Source organism: Herpailurus yagouaroundi, unplaced genomic scaffold, assembly GCF_014898765.1.
Source record: "Herpailurus yagouaroundi ecotype Mexico unplaced genomic scaffold, PumYag 216, whole genome shotgun sequence".
Taxonomy (NCBI): Eukaryota; Metazoa; Chordata; class Mammalia; order Carnivora; family Felidae; genus Herpailurus; species Herpailurus yagouaroundi.
Genome location: NW_024412447.1, coordinates 6,727,575 through 6,748,702, shown reverse-complemented (window position 1 = coordinate 6,748,702; position 21,128 = coordinate 6,727,575). Strand labels below are relative to the sequence as shown.

The 21,128-nt window shown below is 38.5% G+C and overlaps 1 protein-coding gene across 1 annotated transcript in view; it reads right to left on the bottom strand.

Annotated features, from left to right (window-relative positions):
• The window catches only part of LOC121017808 (cytochrome P450 3A12), a 69,528-nt gene that overhangs the window by 20,573 nt on the left and 27,827 nt on the right, over window positions 1–21,128 (bottom strand). The window contains exons 5-11 of the mRNA XM_040456279.1: window positions 20,314–20,427; window positions 19,940–20,028; window positions 18,421–18,569; window positions 11,741–11,868; window positions 10,334–10,400; window positions 6,140–6,300; window positions 4,847–5,073 (exon numbers count right to left, since the gene is read on the bottom strand). Of these exons, the coding sequence (XP_040312213.1) occupies window positions 4,847–5,073; window positions 6,140–6,300; window positions 10,334–10,400; window positions 11,741–11,868; window positions 18,421–18,569; window positions 19,940–20,028; window positions 20,314–20,427 (935 nt within the window). The remainder of the gene's footprint in view (window positions 1–4,846; window positions 5,074–6,139; window positions 6,301–10,333; window positions 10,401–11,740; window positions 11,869–18,420; window positions 18,570–19,939; window positions 20,029–20,313; window positions 20,428–21,128) is intronic.

Sequence of the window (21,128 nt, the reverse complement as noted above, 5' to 3'; positions counted from 1 at the left end):
TCATCAGGCAAATACAAATCAAAACCACACTCAGATATCACCTCACGCCAGTCAGAGTAGCCAAAATGAACAAATCAGGAGACTATAGATGCTGGAGAGGATGTGGGGAAATGGGAACCCTCTTGCACTGTTGGTGGGAATGAAAATTGGTGCAGCCGCTCTGGAAGACAGTGTGGAGGTTCCTCAAAAAATTAAAAATAGACTTACCCTATGACCCAGCAATAGCACTGCTAGGAATTTACCCAAGGGACACAGGAGTAGTGATGCATAGAGGCCCTTGTACCCCAATGTTTATAGCAGCACTCTCAACAATAGCCAAATTATGGAAAGAGCCTAAATGTCCATCAACTGATGAATGGATAAAGAAATTGTGGTTTATATACACAATGGAATACTATGTGGCAATGAGAAAGAATGAAATATGGCCCTTTGTAGCAACATGGATGGAACTGGAGAGTGTGATGCTAAGTGAAATAAGCCATACAGAGAAAGACAGATACCATATGGTTTCACTCTTATGTGGATCCTGAGAAACGTAACAGGAACCCATGGGGGAGGGAAGGAAAAAAAAAAAAAGAGGTTAGAGTGGGAGAGAGCCAAAGCATAAGAGACTGTTGAGAACTGAAAACAAACTGAGGGTTGATGGCGGGGGTGGGAGGGAGGGGAGGCTGGGTGATGGGCATTGAAGAGGGCACCTTTTGGGATGAGCACTGGGTGCTGTATGGAAACTAATTTGACAATAAATTTCATATAATAAAAAAATTTTTAAAAAAAGAATGAATGGGCTAACCAGGAAGTTAAAGAGGAAATTAAAAAGTACATAGAAGTCAATGAAAATGATAACACCACAGCCCAAAACCTCTGGGACGCAACAAAGGCGGTCATAAAAGGAAACTATATAGCAATCCAGGCCTTCCTAAAGAAGGAGGAAAGATCTAGATACACAACCTAACCCTATGCCCTAAGGAGCTGGAAAAAGAACAGCAAATAAAACCCAAAACCAGCAGAAGACAGGAAATAATAAAGATTAGAGAAATTAATTAGATAAATTAATGCTATCAAAACAAAAACAAAAAACAAAAAAACAGTAGAACAGATCAATTAAACCAGAAGCTGGTTCTTTGAAAGAATTAACAAAATTAATAAACCACTAGCCAGTTTGATCAAAAAGACAAGGAAAGGACCCAAATAAATAAAATGAAGAATGAAAGAGGAGAGATCACAACCAACACAGCAGAAATAAAAACAATAATAAGAGAATATTATGAGCAGTTTTATACCAATAAAATGGGCAATCTGGAAGAAATGGACAAATTCCTAGAAACATATACACTACCAAAACTGAAACAGGAATTAACAGAAAATTTGAACAGACCCATAACCGTAAAAATTGAATTAGTAATCAAAAATCTCCCAGAAAACAAGAGTCCAGGGCCAGATGGCTTTCCAGGGGAATTCTACCAAACATTTAAGGAAGAGTTACCTATTCTCTTGAAGCTGTTCCAAAAAATAGAAATGGACGGAAAACTTTCAAACTCTTTCTATGAAGCCAGAATTACCTTGATTCCAAAACCAGAGACCCCACTAAAAAGGAGAACTATAGACCAATTTTCCTGATGAACATGGATGCAAAAATCCTCAACAAGATATTAGCCAACCAGATCCAACAATATATTTAAAAAATTATTCACCATGACAAGTGGGATTTATACCTGGGATGCAGGGCTGGTTCAATATCCACAAAACAATTAACGTGATTCATCACATCAATAAAAAAAGGACAAGAGAACCATATGATCCTCCGAATAGATGCAGTGAAAACATTTAACAAAATACAGCATCCTCTCTTGATAAAAACCTTCAAGAAAGTAGAGACAGAAGGAGTATACCTCGAGATCATAAAAGCCATATATGAACGACCCAACGCTATTATCATCCTCAATGGGGAAAAACTGAGAGCTTTCCCCCCAAGGTCAGGAGCAAGACAGGGATGTCCACCTTTGCCACTGTTATTCAACATAGTATTGGAAGTCTTAGCCTCTGCAATCAGACAACACAAAGAAATAAAAGGCATCCAAATCAGCCAGGTGGTCAAATTTTCACCCTTCGCAGATGACATGATACTCTATATGGAAAACCCAAAAGACTCCACCAAAAAACTGCTAGAATTGATTCATGAATTCAACAAAATTGCAGGATATAACATCAACGCACAGAAATCGGTTGCATTCCTATACACCAACAATGAAGCAACAGAAAGAGAAATCAAGGAATTGATCCCATTTACAGTTGCACCAAAAACCATAAAACACCTAGGAATAAATCTAACCAAAGAGGTGAAGAATCTATACACTGAAAAGTATAGAAAGCTTATGAAAGAAATTGAAGAAGACACAAAAAAATGGAAAAATATTCCATGCTCCTGGATAGGAAGAACAAATATTGTTAAAATGACACTACCCAAAGCAATCTACATATTCAATGCAATCACTATCAAAATAACACCAGCATTCTTCACAGAGCTAGAACAAATAATCCTAAAATGTGAACCAGAAAATACCCCGAATAGCCAAAGCAATCTTGAAAAAGAAAACCAAAGCAGGAGGCATCACAATCCCAGACTTCAAGTATACTACAAAGCTGTAATCATTAAGACAGTATGGTACTGGCACAAGAACAGACACTCATATCAGTGGAATAGAGAACCCAGAAATGGACCCACAAACGTATGGCCAACTAATCTTTGACAAAGCAGGAAAGAATATCCTATGGAATCAAGTCTCTTCAACAAGTGGTGCTAGGAAAACTGGACAGCGACATGCAGAAGAAAGAACCTGGACCACTTTCTTACACCATACACAAAAATAAACTGAAAATGGATGAAAGACCTAAATGTAAGACAGGGAGCCATCAAAATCCTCAAGGAGAAAGAAGGCAAAAACTCCTTTGATCCTGGCCACAGCAACTTCTTATTCAACACGTCTCTGGAGGCAAGGGAAACAAAAGCAAAAATGAACTACTGGGACCTCATCAAAATAAAAAGCTTCTGCACAGTGAAGGAAACAATCAGCAAAACTAAAAGGCAACCGACAGAATGGGAGAGTAGCACTATCAACAACAGCCAAAGTATGGAAGGAGCCCAAATGTCTACTGATGGATGAATGGATAAAGATGTGGTATATATATATATACAATGGAGTATCACTCAGCAATCAAAAAGAACGAAATCTTGCCATTTGCAACTACGTGGATAGAACTGGAGGGTATCATGCTAAGTGAAATCAGTCAGAGAAAGACAAATATCATATGACTTCACTCATATGAGGACTTTAAGAGACAAAACAGATGAACATAAGGGCAGGGAAACAAAAATAACATAAAAACAGGGAGGGGGACAAAACAGAAGAGACTCTTAAATATGGAGAACATACTGAGGGTTACTGGAGGGGTTGTGGGAGGGGGAATGGGCTAAATGATAAGGGGCATTAAGGAATCTACTCCTGAAATCATTGTTGCACTATATGCTAACTAATTTGGATGTAAATTTAAAAAAATAAAAATTAAAAAAAGAAAAAAATCTCAACAAGATACCAGCAAATAGAATTCAACAGTACATTAAAATAATTATTCACCATGATCAAATGAGATTTACTCCTGGGCTGCAGGGGTGGTTCAATATTTGCAAATCAATCAACATGATACACTACATCAATAAAAGAAAGATAAGAACCCTATGAGCCTGTCAACAGATGAAAAGAAAGCATTTGGCAAAATACAGCATTCATTCTTGATAAAAACCCTCAACAAAGTAGAGACAGATGACACATACTGCAACATCATAAAGACCGTGTACAGGGACGCCTGGGTGGCTCAGTCGGTTGAGCATCCGACTTCAGCTCAGGTCGTGATCTCATAGTCTGTGAGTTTGAACCCCGCGTCAGGGTCTATGCCGACAGCTCAGAGCCTGGAGCCTGTTTCGGATGCTGTGTCTCCCTCTCTCTCTGACCCTCCCCCGTTCATGCTCTGTCTCCCTTGGTCTCAAAAAAAAATAAATAAAGGTTAAAAAAAATTTTTAAAAAAGACCATGTACAAAAGACCCACAGCTAATATAATCCTCAATGGGGAGAAGCTGAGAGCCTTTCACCTATGTTCAGGAACAAGACAAGGATGCCCACTCTCACCATTACTATTTAACATAGCACTGAAAGTCTTAGCCACAGCAAATCAGACCAAATAAATAAATAAATAAATAAATAAATAAATATCATCCAAATCAGCAATGAAGAAGTCAAACTTTCACTACCACAGATGACATAATACTCTGTAGAAAACACAAAGGACTCCACCAAAATATTGTTATAACTAATACATGAATTCACCAAAGTCTCAGGATATAAAATCAAAGTGCAGAAATCTGTTGCATTTCTATGCACTAATAACGAGGCATCAGAAAGAGAAATCAAGTCATTGATCCTATTTACAATTGCACCAAAAATAATAAAATACCTAGGAATAAATCTAACTAAGAGGTAAAAGCTCTGTACTCTAAAAACTATAAAAGATTTATGAGAGATATTGAAGAGGATGTAATAACTGGAAAAGCATTTCATGCTCATGGGTTAGAATAACAAACATTGTTAAAATGTGTATACTACCCAAAGCAAACGACACATTTAATGCAGTTTGTAAAATTTTGACAATTATTTTGTAATTAGAAAAATACTCCTACAAATAAAAAGATGTGCAAATAAATAACTGTACAACCATATATTTGTTCTCTATACAAAGAAATATCAGAATATCTTCCCATATAAGGGTGTGTTCCCTTTTCCAGGGTTCCCTCTACCTTTCAGGATGGAACTCCTCAGGCTCTGGCCAGAGATCCAGGTCCCGGTGAAGAGTAAAGGTTGGCACCATCACCACTGTCCCTTTGGGAATGAGCACACCACTGATTTCCACATCTCTCTTACAGACCCTCTCAAGTCTACCAGCGATTGGGTATAATCTGAGGGTTTCATTCAACACCATGTCAAGATACTCCATCTGTACAAGAGCATCATAAGTGGGAGGTGCCTAGAAGGAAAGAAACAGATTTCGATGAATTGAGATTTGGAATCAATGTTCAGCTCAGTCTATGCACTATTACTGAATTGTTAGGAACCCCTGAGAAGCATGTATTTTAGTAAATGGCATATGAACATCTCAATGTCTACCATATCCCATGACCTGCTCAATCGCCTCCTACCATGTGTATGCAATAGTAATGACTAGGGCTGACTGCTGGGTCAATCCCCTAAGTAGGGCTTAAAATCCTTCCACCTGCAGCACACAATTTCAGTTCTAGGGAAAGTTGTTAAGGGGATCAGAACCTTACTCTCAGCCCCACCTCCTGTTGTGGGAAGGGTCTGCTAGTTGTCCCTTCGGGGTTTCACTGTTTGTCAAATGAACCGCTCCAGCCCCAGAGGCCAGGTGTCTTCATAAACAGGAATTCCAGTTTTGGAAGAGATCTGAGACAGCATGGGCAATATGTGCCTATTGCTTGGTATTGTATTTAAGAGCCAACATTGGAGAAGTTAAGAGTTCAACCAGGATCCAGGCACCCTGGCTCATAGCCTGGCTTCTTCACACTAGCTATGTGATAGTGTAAGAAAGTTATGTTGTCTCTCTGTAGCTCAGCTTCCTGCCTTGTTACATAGAGATGTTTAGAGTTGACCCTTCAGAGGGTGGATGGTAGAGACACTCACTACTTATCCAATATCCATGTAGACCCCCATATTTCCCAGCCTATGTGAATTTAGGGGAAACCACTTTGCAAATGGGCTGTGAACTAAGGAGATGCATGTGAGTTTGGGGCCAAACATCTGAAAAGCAAGTGAGCAACACTCTATCTCCTTGTTCCCCAGCCAACATGAAGCCCCCAAGGTCCAGATAATGCAGGTATAAGTGGAGCCTCTTTGCTCTGTATCCCAAGTAACTATATGGAGCAGAGACCCATCCTCCACTAATACCCATGCTGGACATGCAAATATGAGTTACAAGTAAACCTTTGTTATGAAAACCCACTAGATTTGAGAGTTAATATGTTACTGAGGCATAAGCGAGCATATCCTGACCCCCTTGGCCAGTATGAACCACTCACCTTGTTAGGGAAAGTTGCATCAATCTCCTCCTGCAGTTTCTGCTGGACATCAGGATGAGTGGCCAATTCATACACAAGGAAGGAAAGAGAAGTGCTGGTGGGCTCATAGCCAGCAAAAATAAAGATAACAGATTGGGCCACGAGCTCCAGATCAGACAGAGCTAAAAGGAGAAGAGAGACATTTTAGTTAAAGCAGGTAAGTAAAACATCATAGTTTAGATAATGAGAAATCTATCTGAAACTCCTAAATCCCTCAGGAGAAAAATATAAAAGCAATTTGGAATCAAACTCAGAGTGGTTTCACTCTGATTTCAATCTTTCAGAGTGAGAAAGAGGCAAAAGTTGTCTTGATCTGGTTATTCCCAAAGTCTATACTATTCTTAGCCATCTGTTTCTGGTTATGCCACCCTCCCCACCACCACAGATAGGTAATTTCAGGAGATGGCATTTCTGTCTAACATACACTGTGTTATCAGTCTGTCCGTTAGAAAATCCTAAGAGTATGCCAGGCCTAAGTAATATGGGATGGTGCTCTCCCGCAGAAAAATGTAAATTCTTTCAGCTAAAATACAGCTTAAATTTTTTGAGAGTTTAATTAATGCTAAGGCTTAATTGTCAGGAAAATTAAATGATCTTTCATCTAAACATACTTGCAGGAAAGAAGAAAATAATGTTGGGCAACAGATAAACTCTTGGTCCTCAATGTGTGGTTCATGGATCAGCAGCATCTGGGAGCTTATTAAAAATGCAGAATCTCAAACTTCACCCTAGAGCTATCGAATCAAAATCTGAGCTTCATGAGATGTGGTGATTTGTGTGCACAATCTAGTTTGAGAAGCATGGATTATACCCTTGAGAAGTCTCAGCTAATAGAAGACCTGGGGCACAACTCTTCCAATGGATGATCTCAGATATGTACAGAAACTATAACACAGACAAAAAGCTAGAAGAGTTGTGTCTGATGCTAGTCTAATCAACCACATTAAAACAGCAGAGAAACAATGATCAATAGAAGAACATTGGCCAGCATGATATATAGACAAACAGAATACAGTAAGTGTTTCCATACAAATTTTAGGATTGTTTGTTCTAGCTTTGAGAAGAATGTTGGTGCAGCCACTCTGGAAAACAGTGTGGAGGTTCCTCAAAAAATTAAAAATAGAACTATCCTATGACCCAGCAATAGCATTGCTAGGAATTTACCCAAGGGATACAGGAGTACTGATGCATAGGGGCCCTTGCACCCCAATGTTTATAGCAGCACTTTCAACAATAGCCAAATTATGGAAAGAACCTAAATGTCCATCAACTGATGGATGGATAAAAAAGATGTGGTTTATATATACAATGGAATACTAGTTGGAAATGAGAAAGAATGAAATATGGCCATTTGCAGCAACGTGAATGGAACTGGAGGGTGTTATGCTAAGTGAAATAAGTCAGTCAGAGAAGGACAGATACCATATGTTTTCACTCATATGTGGAACTTGAGAAATTTAAGACCATGGGGGAAGGGAAGGGAGGGAAAAAGTTACAAACAGACAGGAAGGGAGGCAAACCATAAAAGACTCTTAAATACAGAGAACAAACTAAGAGCTGATGGGGGTGGGGGAGAGGGGACACTTGTTGGAATGAGCACTGGGTGTTATATGGAAACCAACTTGACAATAAATTATATTTAAAAAAAAGAATATAGTGAGTGGAATTAGCAATGCTTATTCAATCATGGCCTGAATGTCACCTTCCTTAGAGAATGGTCCCACTCTGAATCATAACCCAACTTTTTATTTTCTCCTGGAAGGAACTCAGTATAGTCAAGCTTTAATCTCTTTGATTAGAACTGAATTAGGACCATTCGATACTTAGAGCACTGAAATTAGCATGGTACCTGCCACAAACACATAATTCACAACTAAGAACAATACAAAATGAATGTAAAAAAGGTCTACAGAGTTCTGATTTCCCAGTCATACCTTCTGTGATGCTGCTGTGGATAAATTCAACTATCATATTCTTTCCTTTGATTATTATGAACCCCATGATAATCTTTAGAGCTGTGGTAGACACTTACCCAATGTGGCTATTTATACTTAAATTTTAATTAACTAGATTAAATACAATGTAAGATTCAGTTCTTTAGTGACACTAGCCACATGTCAAATGCTCAATAACCACCTGTGCATAGTGGTTCTATACTGAACCAGGAGTATATAGAATATTTCCATCATCACAGAAAGTAGTAGAACTAGATAGATAGAATAGAATAGCATAAAACAGGATAGGACAGGACAGGACAGGATAGGATAGGATAGGATAGGATAGGATAGGATAGGATAGGATAGGATAGAATAGGATATGGACACAGTATAGATATATTTTAGTAGTGTGATCCTTCCTTTTTCTATAGAATCAACTGTTAAATACTCAAAAATTCTGTGAGATGGTTGTCAAACCATAGATATCCTGAAATTAACCATGATGGGACTATTTCAGTCATAGATACAACTATAAACCAAGGCTCCCTTTTTCTTTTAGACACAGCATAATCATTGGCTGTGGATATAGAAATATTTATGTTTATCACTCCTATATGAATATATTTGATGTTTTTATTTGGTCTACTGAGAGAAAATAGAAGCAAAGAAACCCTAGTAACAATGAACACTCCTAGAGCCCAGATTTTGATTTCTAAATACCATTCTCGCTAAAAGAAAACAGAGATTCTTGGAGAAATGGCTGATTCCAAGGCTCATCAGAGGAAACAGAAGAGAAGCCTGGAATGTCTCACACCAGAATGCTAGGAAATGCTCAAAAAAATAATATGGAAAAGGGATAAAGAATACTCTATGTACTGTAATGGTGGATATATGTGTGTGTGTATATATATAATATATATTATATATATACACATATATATAATATATATTATATATATTATACACACACACACACATATGTGTGTCAAAACCCACAGAATGGACAACACCAAGAGTGAACTGTAATGTAAATTATGAATTTTTGAATGGTAATAATGTGTCAATGTAGGTAAAATTATTGTAACAAATGTACCACATGGTGAGGGATTTTGATAATGGGGAGTGCTATCTGTAAGTAGGGCAGAGGGAATATGAGAAATCTGTGTCTTTCACTCAATTTTAGTGAACCTAAAACTGTGATAAAAGTGTATTAAAAATATTAAAAAATAAGAAAGAAAAAAGAAAAGGGCAAGGAGCCCACTTGAAAGTGCTTCCAGAGGGCAAATCTGAGAGAATTGAAGATATAACTAAAGAATGATATCAGGGACTAAGATAGTAATAAAAGAGATCATACTGACATATACAAAGAAATTAATTAATGAGAGAGAATGGAAATCTCACCCTAACAATGGACTTTCCTCAAAATGTGGAAGAAACGGTAGAATTAGAAATTCATCATTTTGCAACCACCATAGTAATAATGGTTTTAGTCAAATACCATTCATGGATGATAAAAGTAGTAGGTGAATGTCTAAAGAGAAATGCAGTACTTATACAACTGCAAAGGCATCCTGCACCAGTCGCTTATTAATTACAAAGGGAAAAATAAAACTTTACAGTAGATTGGGGCACCTGGGTGGCTCAGTCGATTGAGTGTCCCACTTCAGCTCAGGTCATGAACTCACGGTTTGTGGGTTCGAGGCCCATGTCAGGCTCTACACTGTCAGACTGTCAGCATGGATCCTGCTTGAGATCTTCTGTCCCCCTTTCTCTGTCTCTCCCCTACTTGTAGTCTCCAAAAATAAATAAATATTAAAAAAAAAAAAAACTTTACCATAGATTAAGCCAGTGAACACAACTTTAACCAGGTGTCCCAAGTGAAGGTCACCAACAATGGGGCCATGTGATTCCTGATGTGATGAAGGCTTGATGTGAATTTCCAGACAGAGGTTCTGATTCAGTGGGTCTGGAGTAGGCCAGAGGATTCACATTGGAAACAAGCTCCCCTGTGGCAGACTACTGACTACTTTGTCTGTCATTGCTCTTCAATGATCTGAGGGCTTCTGGAAAGTGTTCCTGGATACCATTTGTATCTGAGCATGTGTCATTCTCCAATTTGAAGAAATTCCATCCATTGGAAACCTTCCTCCACATCTCAGAACCACCCCATGTCTCTGATCCACCCCATTGCTGGCCCCCTGAAGCTCTCCTTGCTTACCTTTATGGGTGTCCGTTTCTTTGGAATTCTGGGAGTTAATCATCAGCTGAAGCAAATCCACTCGGTGCTGGAAGCAGAAAGAGAAATTGCAATGACAAAAAGTCACTTGTGAAGTCAGAATTAAGTCAGGGGTGCAGGACTTAACTTCCTTCCTAAGAATATGGCCCCTTTATGCACAAAGGTCTCACTAGTTTTGTCAGAGTCATCACTAAACAAAAACATCCAGCTCCAAACTTGGAGAACAGGATGCTTCCCTGAAAGGAATCCAGCTATTGTGTCCCACTGCTTTTTGGTTCTTGCCTTCAGCTTTTCTGGCTTTTGACCACAGCTTCCGGGACAAAGAATTGCCTGCTCCCTCTCCTGTCATGCCTGCTTGCTCAGGAGAAAGTCCCTGATGCCAGTCCTTTTTAATTCTGGCCTTAATTCTTTTTTTTTTACATTCATTTATTTTTGATAGAGTGAGACAGAGCACAAGTGGGGGGGGGGTGGGTGCAGAGAGAGAAGGAGACACAGAATCCGAGGCAGGCTCCAGGCTCTGAGCTGTCAGCACAGAGCCCAATGTGGGGTTCAAACTCACAAACTGCAAGATTATGACCTGAGCCGAAATCGGACACTTAACTGATTGAACCACCCAGGCACCAATGGCCTTAATTCTTAATGAGTGGTCACATAGATCAATCCCCTGACCTCTGCAAACTCCATGGAGAGCTTCTGTGTCAGCATCTCCCAGTGCCCCACCCTCCCAAACTCTGCACAATCTTCACTGACATCTTGGAGTACCCAGCACACATTCTTTTCTGGCCACGAAGCCTCATGAAGGCAAAACTGGCTTAGCCGGCCTGCAGCCTGAGTGTCCAGTGAAGACTCCTGCCCACTCCAGAAAATGGCAGCCTCAAGTTTAACACAGACTATACTTCACCCTGTACTTGATAGGATCCTCCATTGGAGAAGGTGTAAAATAAGAGGCTTGGAATTGAAAGGATTCTTTGTCCATATAAGATCTTAGAAATTATACTACCAGGAAAATGATTTTACATAATACTTTTTACCCTTTCACAATTTAATGAAGGAAAGTGGTAGTTTTTCTCTCACCAAATTTTGTGCAGTGACATACCAGTTGCCATGCTTATTATTAAATTTTAAATATTCCCTGACTCATTTTCTTATCTCCTTCCCTAACCTCCACCTTCTTCATTCTCCCTGAAATGTTAGAACTCTCCTGCTCTAAACTCTACAGTTCTCTGTCTACCATAAGAGATGAATCATGGGGTTCTGAAGCCAAGACTACACTGTATGTTAACAAACTTGAATTTAAATTAAAAAAAAAAAGAAGTGTACACATGAGATGTACACAACCCAATAAAAGATCAAAAGCGAACACCCACATGTAACCACCAATGGATTTACCTTTTGTTTATCTTTGAGGCGACTTTCCTTCATCCTTTTTACAGATTTTGTGAAAAAATTAATGACACTTTTTGGAAACAGCCAGATATTTAATAGTTCAAAAATTGGGGTAAGGAATGGGAAGAGTACTGTAAGGAAAAAGAACAATGGAAAGCACAGTGAAAATGCAAATTTTACCTGGGACAATTATAATTTGCTCTTCCAATCAGAGGAGTAATGACACCAGGAGTCATTAACTTTATGACCTTTACTGGAAATTTTAAAACAATGGCTGAGCCACGGCAAGTCACACATAGGGGTCATCACTACAGCAGTGAGATCAGTGTCCGCTTCCACATCTTTGCAGTGACCAAAGCAACAGAATTGCATTCCCGGATATCTTAGCTTTTATTTTTGGACTAGAGTCTCTTTGGATAAATCAGATCATAATATGCTACTCTAATTAATCATGCTATTTAAGGGGCACCTGGGTGACTCAGTTGGTTAAGAGACCCACTCTTGATTTCTGCTCAGCTCATAATCTCGAGGTTTGTGAGATTGAGCCCTACATCAGCCTCTGTGCTGACAGCATGTAGCCTGCTTGTGATTCTTTCTCTCCTCTCTTTTTGCCCCTCCCCCTGCTCACACTCTCCCTCTCTCTTTCTCAAAATAAACATTTTTTAAAAGGCAAAAAATCATGCTTTGTAAGAAATTGTCGTCAGGATGCAAATAATACATAGGATGCCCTTCAAACACAAAGGAATATAGTTAGAAATCAAGAGCACAAAGAATACTGGGAAACTCACAAATATGTGGAAATTAAACATTCCACTCCTATATAAACAATGGTTCAAAGAAGCAATCAAAGGGTAATTAGGAATCACGTGGAAACTCATACAAATGAACACATGACATACCAAAACTCACGGGATGTAGCAAAAGCAGTGACCAGGAAGAATTTTATTTTATTATTATTATTATTTTTTAGTATCTCTCTTTTTTTTCAATATATGAAATTTATTGTCAAATTGGTTTCCATACAACACTCAGTGCTCATCCCAAAAGGTGCCCTCCTCAATACCCATCACCCACCCTCCCCTTCCTCCCACTCCCCATCAACCCTCAGTTTGTTTTCAGTTTTTAAGAGTCTCTTATGCTTTGGCTCTCTTCCACTCTAACCTCTTTTTTTTTTTTCCTTCCCTCCCCCATGGGTTTCTGTTAAGTTTCTCAGGATCCACATAAGAGTGAAACCATATGGTATCTGTCTTTCTCTGTATGGCTTATTTCACTTAGCAACACACTCTCCAGTTTCATCCATGTTGCTACAAAGGGCCATATTTCATTCTTTCTCATTGCCACGTAGTACTCCATTGTGTATATAAACCACAATTTCTTTATCCATTCATCAGTTGATGGACATTTAGGCTCTTTCCACAATTTGGCTATTGTTGAGAGTGCTGCTATAAACATTGGGGTACAAGTGCCCCTATGTATCAGTACTCTTGTATCCCTTGGGTAAATTCCTAGCAGTGTTACTGCTGGGTCATAGGGTAGGTCTATTTTTAATTTTTTGAGGAACCTCCACACTGTTTTCCAGAGTGGCTGCACCAGTTTGCATTCCCACCAACAGTGCAAGAGGGTTCCCGTTTCCCCACATCCTCGCCAGCATCTATAGTCTCCTGGTTTGTTCATTTTGGCCACTCTGACTGGCGTGAGGTAATATCTGAGTGTGGTTTTGATTTGTATTTCCCTGATGAGGAGCAATGTTGAGCATCTTTTCATGTGTCTGTTGGCCATCCGGATGTCTTCTTTAGAGAAGTGTCTATTCACGTTTTCTGCCCATTTCTTCACTGGGTTATTTGCTTTTTGGGTGTGGAGTTTGGTGAGCTCTTTATAGATTTTGGATACTAGCCCTTTGTCCGATATGTCATTTGCAAATATCTTTTCCCATTCCGTTGGTTGCCTTTTAGTTTTGTTGGTTGTTTCCTTTGCTGTGCAGAAGCTTTTTATCTTCATAAGGTCCCAGTAGTTCATTTTTGCTTTTAATTCCCTTGCCTTTGGGGATGTGTTGAGTAAGAAATTGCTGCAGCTGAGGTCAGAGAGGTCTTTTCCTGCTTTCTCCTCTAGGGTTTTGATGGTTTCCTGTCTCACATTCAGGTCCTTCATCCATTTTGAGTTTATTTTTGTGAATCATGTGAGAAAGTGGTCTAGTTTCAATCTTCTGCATGTTGCTGTCCAGTTCTCCCAGCACCATTTGGTAAAGAGACTGTCTTTTTTCCACTGGATGTTCTTTCCTGCTTTGTCAAAGATGAGTTGGCCATACGTTTGTGGGTGTAGTTCTGGGGTTTCTATTCTATTCCATTGGTCTATGTGTCTGTTTTTGTGCCAGACAAGGAAGAATTTTATTGTTTTAAATGTCTACATTTAAAAGGAACAAAGATTTCAAATCAAGGGCCCAGCTTTCTGTCAAACACGTGCTGAAAAAACAAGAGGAAACTAAACCCAAAGCAAGCCGAAGGAAGTAAATAATAGAGACAAGAGCAGAAACTTACGAACTAGGGAATAAAAACAACAAAAAAATCAATGAAACAAAGCTGATTCATTCTAAGAATGCTTGGTCATTCATTTAGCTAGACTGACAAAACAAAAAGGAGAGAAGATTCAAATTACTATCATCAGAAATGAAAGGAGAGATTACTACTGACATTACAGAAATAAAAAAAGACTAAAAAGGAATCCCATGGACAACTGTATGCCAATAAATTAGAAAACTTAGATGAAATGAAAAAATTCCTAGAAAAACACAAACTAGAAATTGACACTGGGGCGCCTGGGTGGTTCAGTCGTTTAAGCGTCTGACTTTGGCTGAGGTCATGATCTCACAGTCCGTGAGCTCCATGTCAGATTCTGTACTGACAGCTCAGAGTCTGGAGCCTGCTTCAGATTCTGTGTCTTCCTCTCTCTCTGCCCCTCCCCTGCTCATGCTCTGTCTCTCTCTGTCTCAAAAATAAATAAACATTTTTTAAATTAAAAAAAAGAAAGTGACATTAAAAAATTAGGCAATCTGAAAGACAAAAAGATTGAGCTGGTAGTGAAGAAACTACCCACAAAAAGAAGCTGAGCTCCAGATGATTTCACAGGTGAGTTCTAGCAAATATTTAAAGTAGAATCAACACCAATTTTGCACAAATTCTTCCAAAATATAGAACAGGTAGAAACACTTCCAAACTCATTCTATGAGGCCAGTATTACCCTGATAGTAAAACCAGACAAAGATAGCAAAGAACAAGAAAACCACAGACCAATGTATCTCATGACATGGATGCACACATCCTCACCAAAATACTAGCAAACTGAATCCAGCAACATTATCAAAAGAAGGATACACCATAACCAGGAGGAGCTTATCCAGCAATGCAAGGTTATATAATACAGCATAACAATAACAATTTTTCTAAAAAACCATATGGCCATCTCAATACATGCAGAAAAAGTATTTGACAATACTTTTGTCCAATACCTTTTCAACAAAAACACTCAACAAACTAGGAAACGAATATTCTCAATCTGATAAAGGGCATCTACAAAAACTCACAGCTAACACCATACTCAATAGAAATAGACTGAACACTTTCCCCTAAGATTAAACAAAACAAGGCTGTCTCTATTGCCACTTCTATTCAACAATGTACTAGAAGTTCTAGACAGAAAAGGTAGGCAAAACAAACAAACAAAAAGAAAGAAACTCTATTCATTGAGGGAATAAAGAAGTAAAAGCATCTTTATTATCAGATAACATGGCACTGTACATAGAAAATCTGAAGGAATGAATTAAAATCTATTGGACCTCGTAAACCAGCTTAGCAGGGTTTCAGGATACAAGATCAACATACAAAGTCAATTATATTTCAATACACTGCAATAAAAAATCTAAAACCAAAATTAGGAATATAACTCCATTTACAACAACATTGAGAAGAACAGAATACTTAGGAATAGATTTAACAAAAGAAGAGCAAAACTATACTCTGAAAACCACAAATATTAACTGAAATAAATTAAAGAAGATCCATGTAAATAGAAAAACATCCAATGATCATGGATTAGAACTTAATATTGTCAAGACGGCAATACTCCTCAAATGCAGATGAACGCATTCCCTATTAGAGTCCTAGCTAGCTTCTTTGTAGAAAATGACATGCTAAACTTAAATTTTATATGGAATTGTAAGGGATCCAGAATAGCCAAAACAATCTCAAAAAAAAAAAAAGAATAAAGTTGTAGAAGTCAGACTTCCAGTTTCAAAACTTACCATGAAGCCATAATAATCAAGGCAATGTGGTACAGGCATAAGGACAGACATAAAGGTCGATGGAATTGAATTTAGAGTCCAAAATTATACCCATGTGTTTATGGTCAACTGATTTTGACAAAGTTTCCAAGACCACTCAGTGGAGAAAAAAAGTCTTCTCAATAAATGGTGCTGGGACAAGAGAGGATGGTCACATGCCAAAAAAAAAAAAAAAAAAAAAAAAAAAAAAAAAAAAAAAAAAAAAAAAGAAGTAGAACTCCTAACTTATACCACATATAAAAGAAATTCAAAATGGATCAAAGACCCAAACCTAAAAGCTAAAACTTTATAACTCTTAGAAGAAAATCAACGGATTAATCTTCATGCTCTCAGATTTCCCAGGGAATTCAAAGATATGACACCAAAAGCACAGAAATAAAAGGAAAAATACATAAACTGTACATCATCAAAATTAAACATTTTATGCTTACAGAAAAATACTTTGAAGAAAGTTAAAAAAAACACCTACAGAATGAGACACAAATTTGCAAATCATACATCAGATAAGGAATTTGTATCTAAAAGATACAGAGAATTCTTATAACTCAGTAACAAAAAGACAAAAAACTGAACTATAAATGCACAAAAATTTGAATACACATTTATCTAAAGAAGTTACGAAACAGCCAACAAGCATATAAAAAGTTATTCAACCGGGGCGCCTGGGTGGCGCAGTCGGTTAAGCGTCCGACTTCAGCCAGGTCATGATCTCGCGGTCCATGAGTTCGAGCCCCGCGTCGGGCTCTGGGCTGATGGCTCAGAGCCTGGAGCCTGTTTCCGATTCTGTGTCTCCCTCTCTCTCTGCCCCTCCCCCGTTCATGCTCTGTCTCTCTCTGTCCCAAAAATAAATAAACGTTGAAAAAAAAATTAAAAAAAAAAAAAGAAAAGAAAAGAAAAAAAAAGTTATTCAACCTCACTAGCCATTAGAGAAGTGCAAAACAAAACCACAATAAGATACCCTTTCACACCCATTAAGGTGACCATCATCAAAACAGTAGACAAGTGTAAACCACATGTTGGCAAGGATGGCCAGAAACTGGAACCTTCATACCTTCTGGTGGGAGTATAAATGGTGTAGCTATTGTGGAAAACAGTTTGGCAGTTCCTTATTGTTAAACACACTTATTATACCTTAGCATATAGCCAGTTACTACATACCTTAGCAATTCCACTCCTGAGTAACTAAAAAAAAAAGTTCAAAACAGGTATCTAAACAAAAACTTATACGAATGTTCACAGCAGCACTATTCACAATACCCAAGAGTTGTAAACATCCCAAATGTCCATCAAATGATGGGAGGAAAAACAAAATGCAGTATGTCCATACAATGGAATATTATTCTGCCATAAAAAGAAAGGAAGTAATGATGCACACTATAACAAGAATAAACTTTGAAAACATTATACTAATGAAAGAAGCCAGCCACAAAATTCACATATTATATTATTCTATCTGTATAGAGTCCAGAAAAGGCAAATCAATTAAGATAGAAAGTAGATTCATGGTGGTGTAGGGTTAAGGAAAGTGGGATGTGATACTAAAAAACTACAGGATTTGAGTGGATGATATTCTAACCACTGACTGCAGTAAAAGCTGCATGAATCTTTGAATGTTCCAAAACGATTTTTTCAGTTTCATTGAGTTATAATAGATCTACGCTACTGTATAAGTTAAGGTGTACTGCATAATTCCTTGACAAACATATAAAGAAATGATCACCACAATGCAATTAGCTGACAACCATCATCTCATATAGTTAAAAAAAACAAAATTTTTTCCATTATGATGAGAACTTCTGGAATCAACTCTCTTAGCAATTTACAAATACATCATACAGCAGTGTTAACTATAGTCATCATGTTGTAAATTACCAGTCAAGTACTTATCTCCCTTATAACTGAATGTTTGTACCTTTGATCACCTTCATTCAATTCCTACCCCTTCACCCCTACCTCTAGTAACCACAAATCTGATCTCATCTTTGTATGATTTTGGTTCTTGGTTGTTGTTTTTTGATTCTACATGTATTAAGATCATACAGTATTTATCTTTCTCTGTCTCTTTTCACTTATCGTAAAGCCTTCAGGATTCATCCACGTTGTCCAGTACAGAATTTCCCTTCATGTTATGGTTCAATAAGATGCTGTTGAATATACATACCACATTTTCTTTATCTATTCCTTTATCAATGAAACTCAAGCCATAAAAACAATTGAATTATATTTTAAATGAAGTTATATATCAATAAAATTGTTGTAGAATGGTAGGAAGGGAGAACGTGAGGGATGAAGGAGGAGAAGAAGGAAAGAAAAAAGGGAAGAGAAAAAGCAAAAATAGTAGTGTACATACATAATGAGAAGAAAAATGGATCCAGAAATGAAAATTTTAAGAGCTTCTTGGTATTTTCCACAAAGGGATCTCGTGGGTTGTTGAGGGAATCAATGTTCACTCCAAACGATGTGCTAGTAATCACATCCATGCTGTAGGCCCCCAAGATGCTGAGTAGAGAAAGAAAGGCATGGATACGTAAAATCAGCATCTTTACCATCCTTATCCAACACAGACAGGAGGAAGTACATGTAGATTCTGATGCCCAGGCAAGACAAGAGCCACACTTTCAGAACAACCTGCTGGATCATCTAAAGAGTCTATATATGATCACTCTCACTCATGAAGTGGTCATAAGGTGTCAATGATGCAGCTGGCCCTGTGCTAAGATGGTGATACTATGGCAAGTCAGACACACCTCTTAGCTCCATGAGCTCAGTCATGAGCTCCGACCCAGGCAAATTACAGTAGTGTGTTTTGAGCATGGACAATAGAAGCTGGATTAGCACTGTGTCTGGGCAGAGTAAATGGTGGAATATTAACCCTTCCTAGGGGAGTCAAGAAGGGTGAAACTGATCTGGACCTTCTCTCCCCACAGTATCTATGCTCAGAGCTGATTCTTCTTCAGCACATTACAGAACAGCAACACCACAATCTGTGCTGCCAGGAATGTCATCCCTTCTTCTCTACACCCCTGCTAAGGCTCCTGAAAGACCCTCTCTTCCTCAACTCCAGTGATCAGAGCTTTCCCTGAGGACACACTCATATCTGGAAAATATAAGAACTAAGAATGTTCCTGGTCAAAAAATATGTACCAGATCACTCCAATATTGATTTATGGGATGTCATAGATAAGTGATCATATTCCACTAGTTTTCCTAGGACAGTGCCAGTGTACATCTGATCATCCTGCATAATTTAAAAATATCACAGTTTAGGCAAAAAAAAAAATATATATATATATATATATGTGTATATATATATATATATATATATATATATATATATATATATAGTTACCCTAACATGTGCAGGGCCTTCTCTCCTTTGTTACTGAAGGAAGGACAAGTGGTCGTAAAGTTAATATTTAATGTTTTGCTAATATCCTCAACAAAATCAGGAAGGGCTTTAAGTTGTTCTAAGTTCCACATGATAACTTCCCTGTCCCACCCACTGCCCACCAATATGTACAAAATGCCTTCTCCTCCCACCATTCCATATTCTCTACATACAATGATTCATCAAATTATGTTTCCTCTTTTCAAACAATGTTATTTTTGTCTTCCAGAATATCCAAGGGGACAATCAAGCAGATAACTTAATCCCGCCTCACGTACACAAAAGAAGACCCTTTCTCTCCTGACCTCCCTGCCTTTTGAGGGGTGCTACCTCTTCTTGGGTGGCCCACTGGACTTGTAGCACCACATGCCTACTTCTGTTTGTTCACTGGACTAACTCGACAGTGGGAATTTGGCTTTGTGGCAGCAGCTGGAAAGTGTCATGACAGAGCCAGAAGCTCAGCAGGTGCAGCTCTACTTACTCTTTCAAGTTGACGGGCTTGCCTTTCTCTGCCTCCTTCCTCAGGTTCCTCACCAACACATCTCCATACTGGCCAACGATGGGGAACATCTACACACAAATACAATACCGCCTGAAGTTAAATCAGAAAATCAAGTCCTAGAATGATATGGCTTTCACAAACATGGAACAATGTTTTTTGTCGTTTTTTTTTAAGTAGTCATTTTTTTAAATAACATATCTTATTATGTCTCTTCTAGGACATGAAAATAAAATACCCCTTTTAAAAAGCCCAAATTCAGCAGACTACCCCTAAGAGATGGACTATGGTCTTAGTTTATATCTGTGCCCAGGTGCATTCCTTAACTTCCTAACTGAAAGTCCTCCCTTTCTTACCTCCTTGAGTTTTCCACTGGTGAAGGTTGGAGACAGCACTGTTCGTATTCTCTTCCATTGTTCATCTTCAGACAGAGAGATGGCACTTTTCATAAATCCCACTGGACCAAAAGACTAGAGTCAAAGCAAAAGACATTTTGCCTTATATAAGTTTTGAAGGTCTCTCAAGGGATGTGGAAAATTTGTTAAGCGGGCAGAAATTATTCAACAAATATTTACTGCCTATCTAATTAGTAGCAGGCCCTATGCCAGATGCTCAATAAATATTTATCCCAAATGCCTAGCTTCCTGCAAGGCTGAAGGAGACATCCAGCCACCTGATATGCTTTCCAGACTTCTTTCCAATCTTCTATTCCAGTATTTCCAGACTTCTATTCCAATCTTCTTTTTAAAGTAAATGCAGTTGGGGAAATCTGGTAGGGAAACTACTCCTCCAGGGGAATACACAAGATTAACACTAGTACTTCTCCTAAACTGTGCAGAGTAGAAATGGATTGGTAGAGATAGCCAGAGAGCCCTGGTAAACTGTATGCTGTCTCAGACCAGTTCTGTCTTCACATATATCTGTAGCAGGAGCAACTCAAAAACAGATGTCTTGATATGGTGATTTAAAAAAAAAAAAACAGAGGTTCCAGGAAAGATGGCGGCGTAGGAGGACGCTGGGCTCACCGCGCGTCCTGCTGATCACTTAGATTCCACCTACACCTGCCTAAATAACCCAGAAAACCACCAGAGGATTAGCAGAACGGAGTCGCCGGAGCCAAGCGCAGACGAGAGGCCCACGGAAGAGGGTAGGAAGGGCGGCGAGGCGGTGC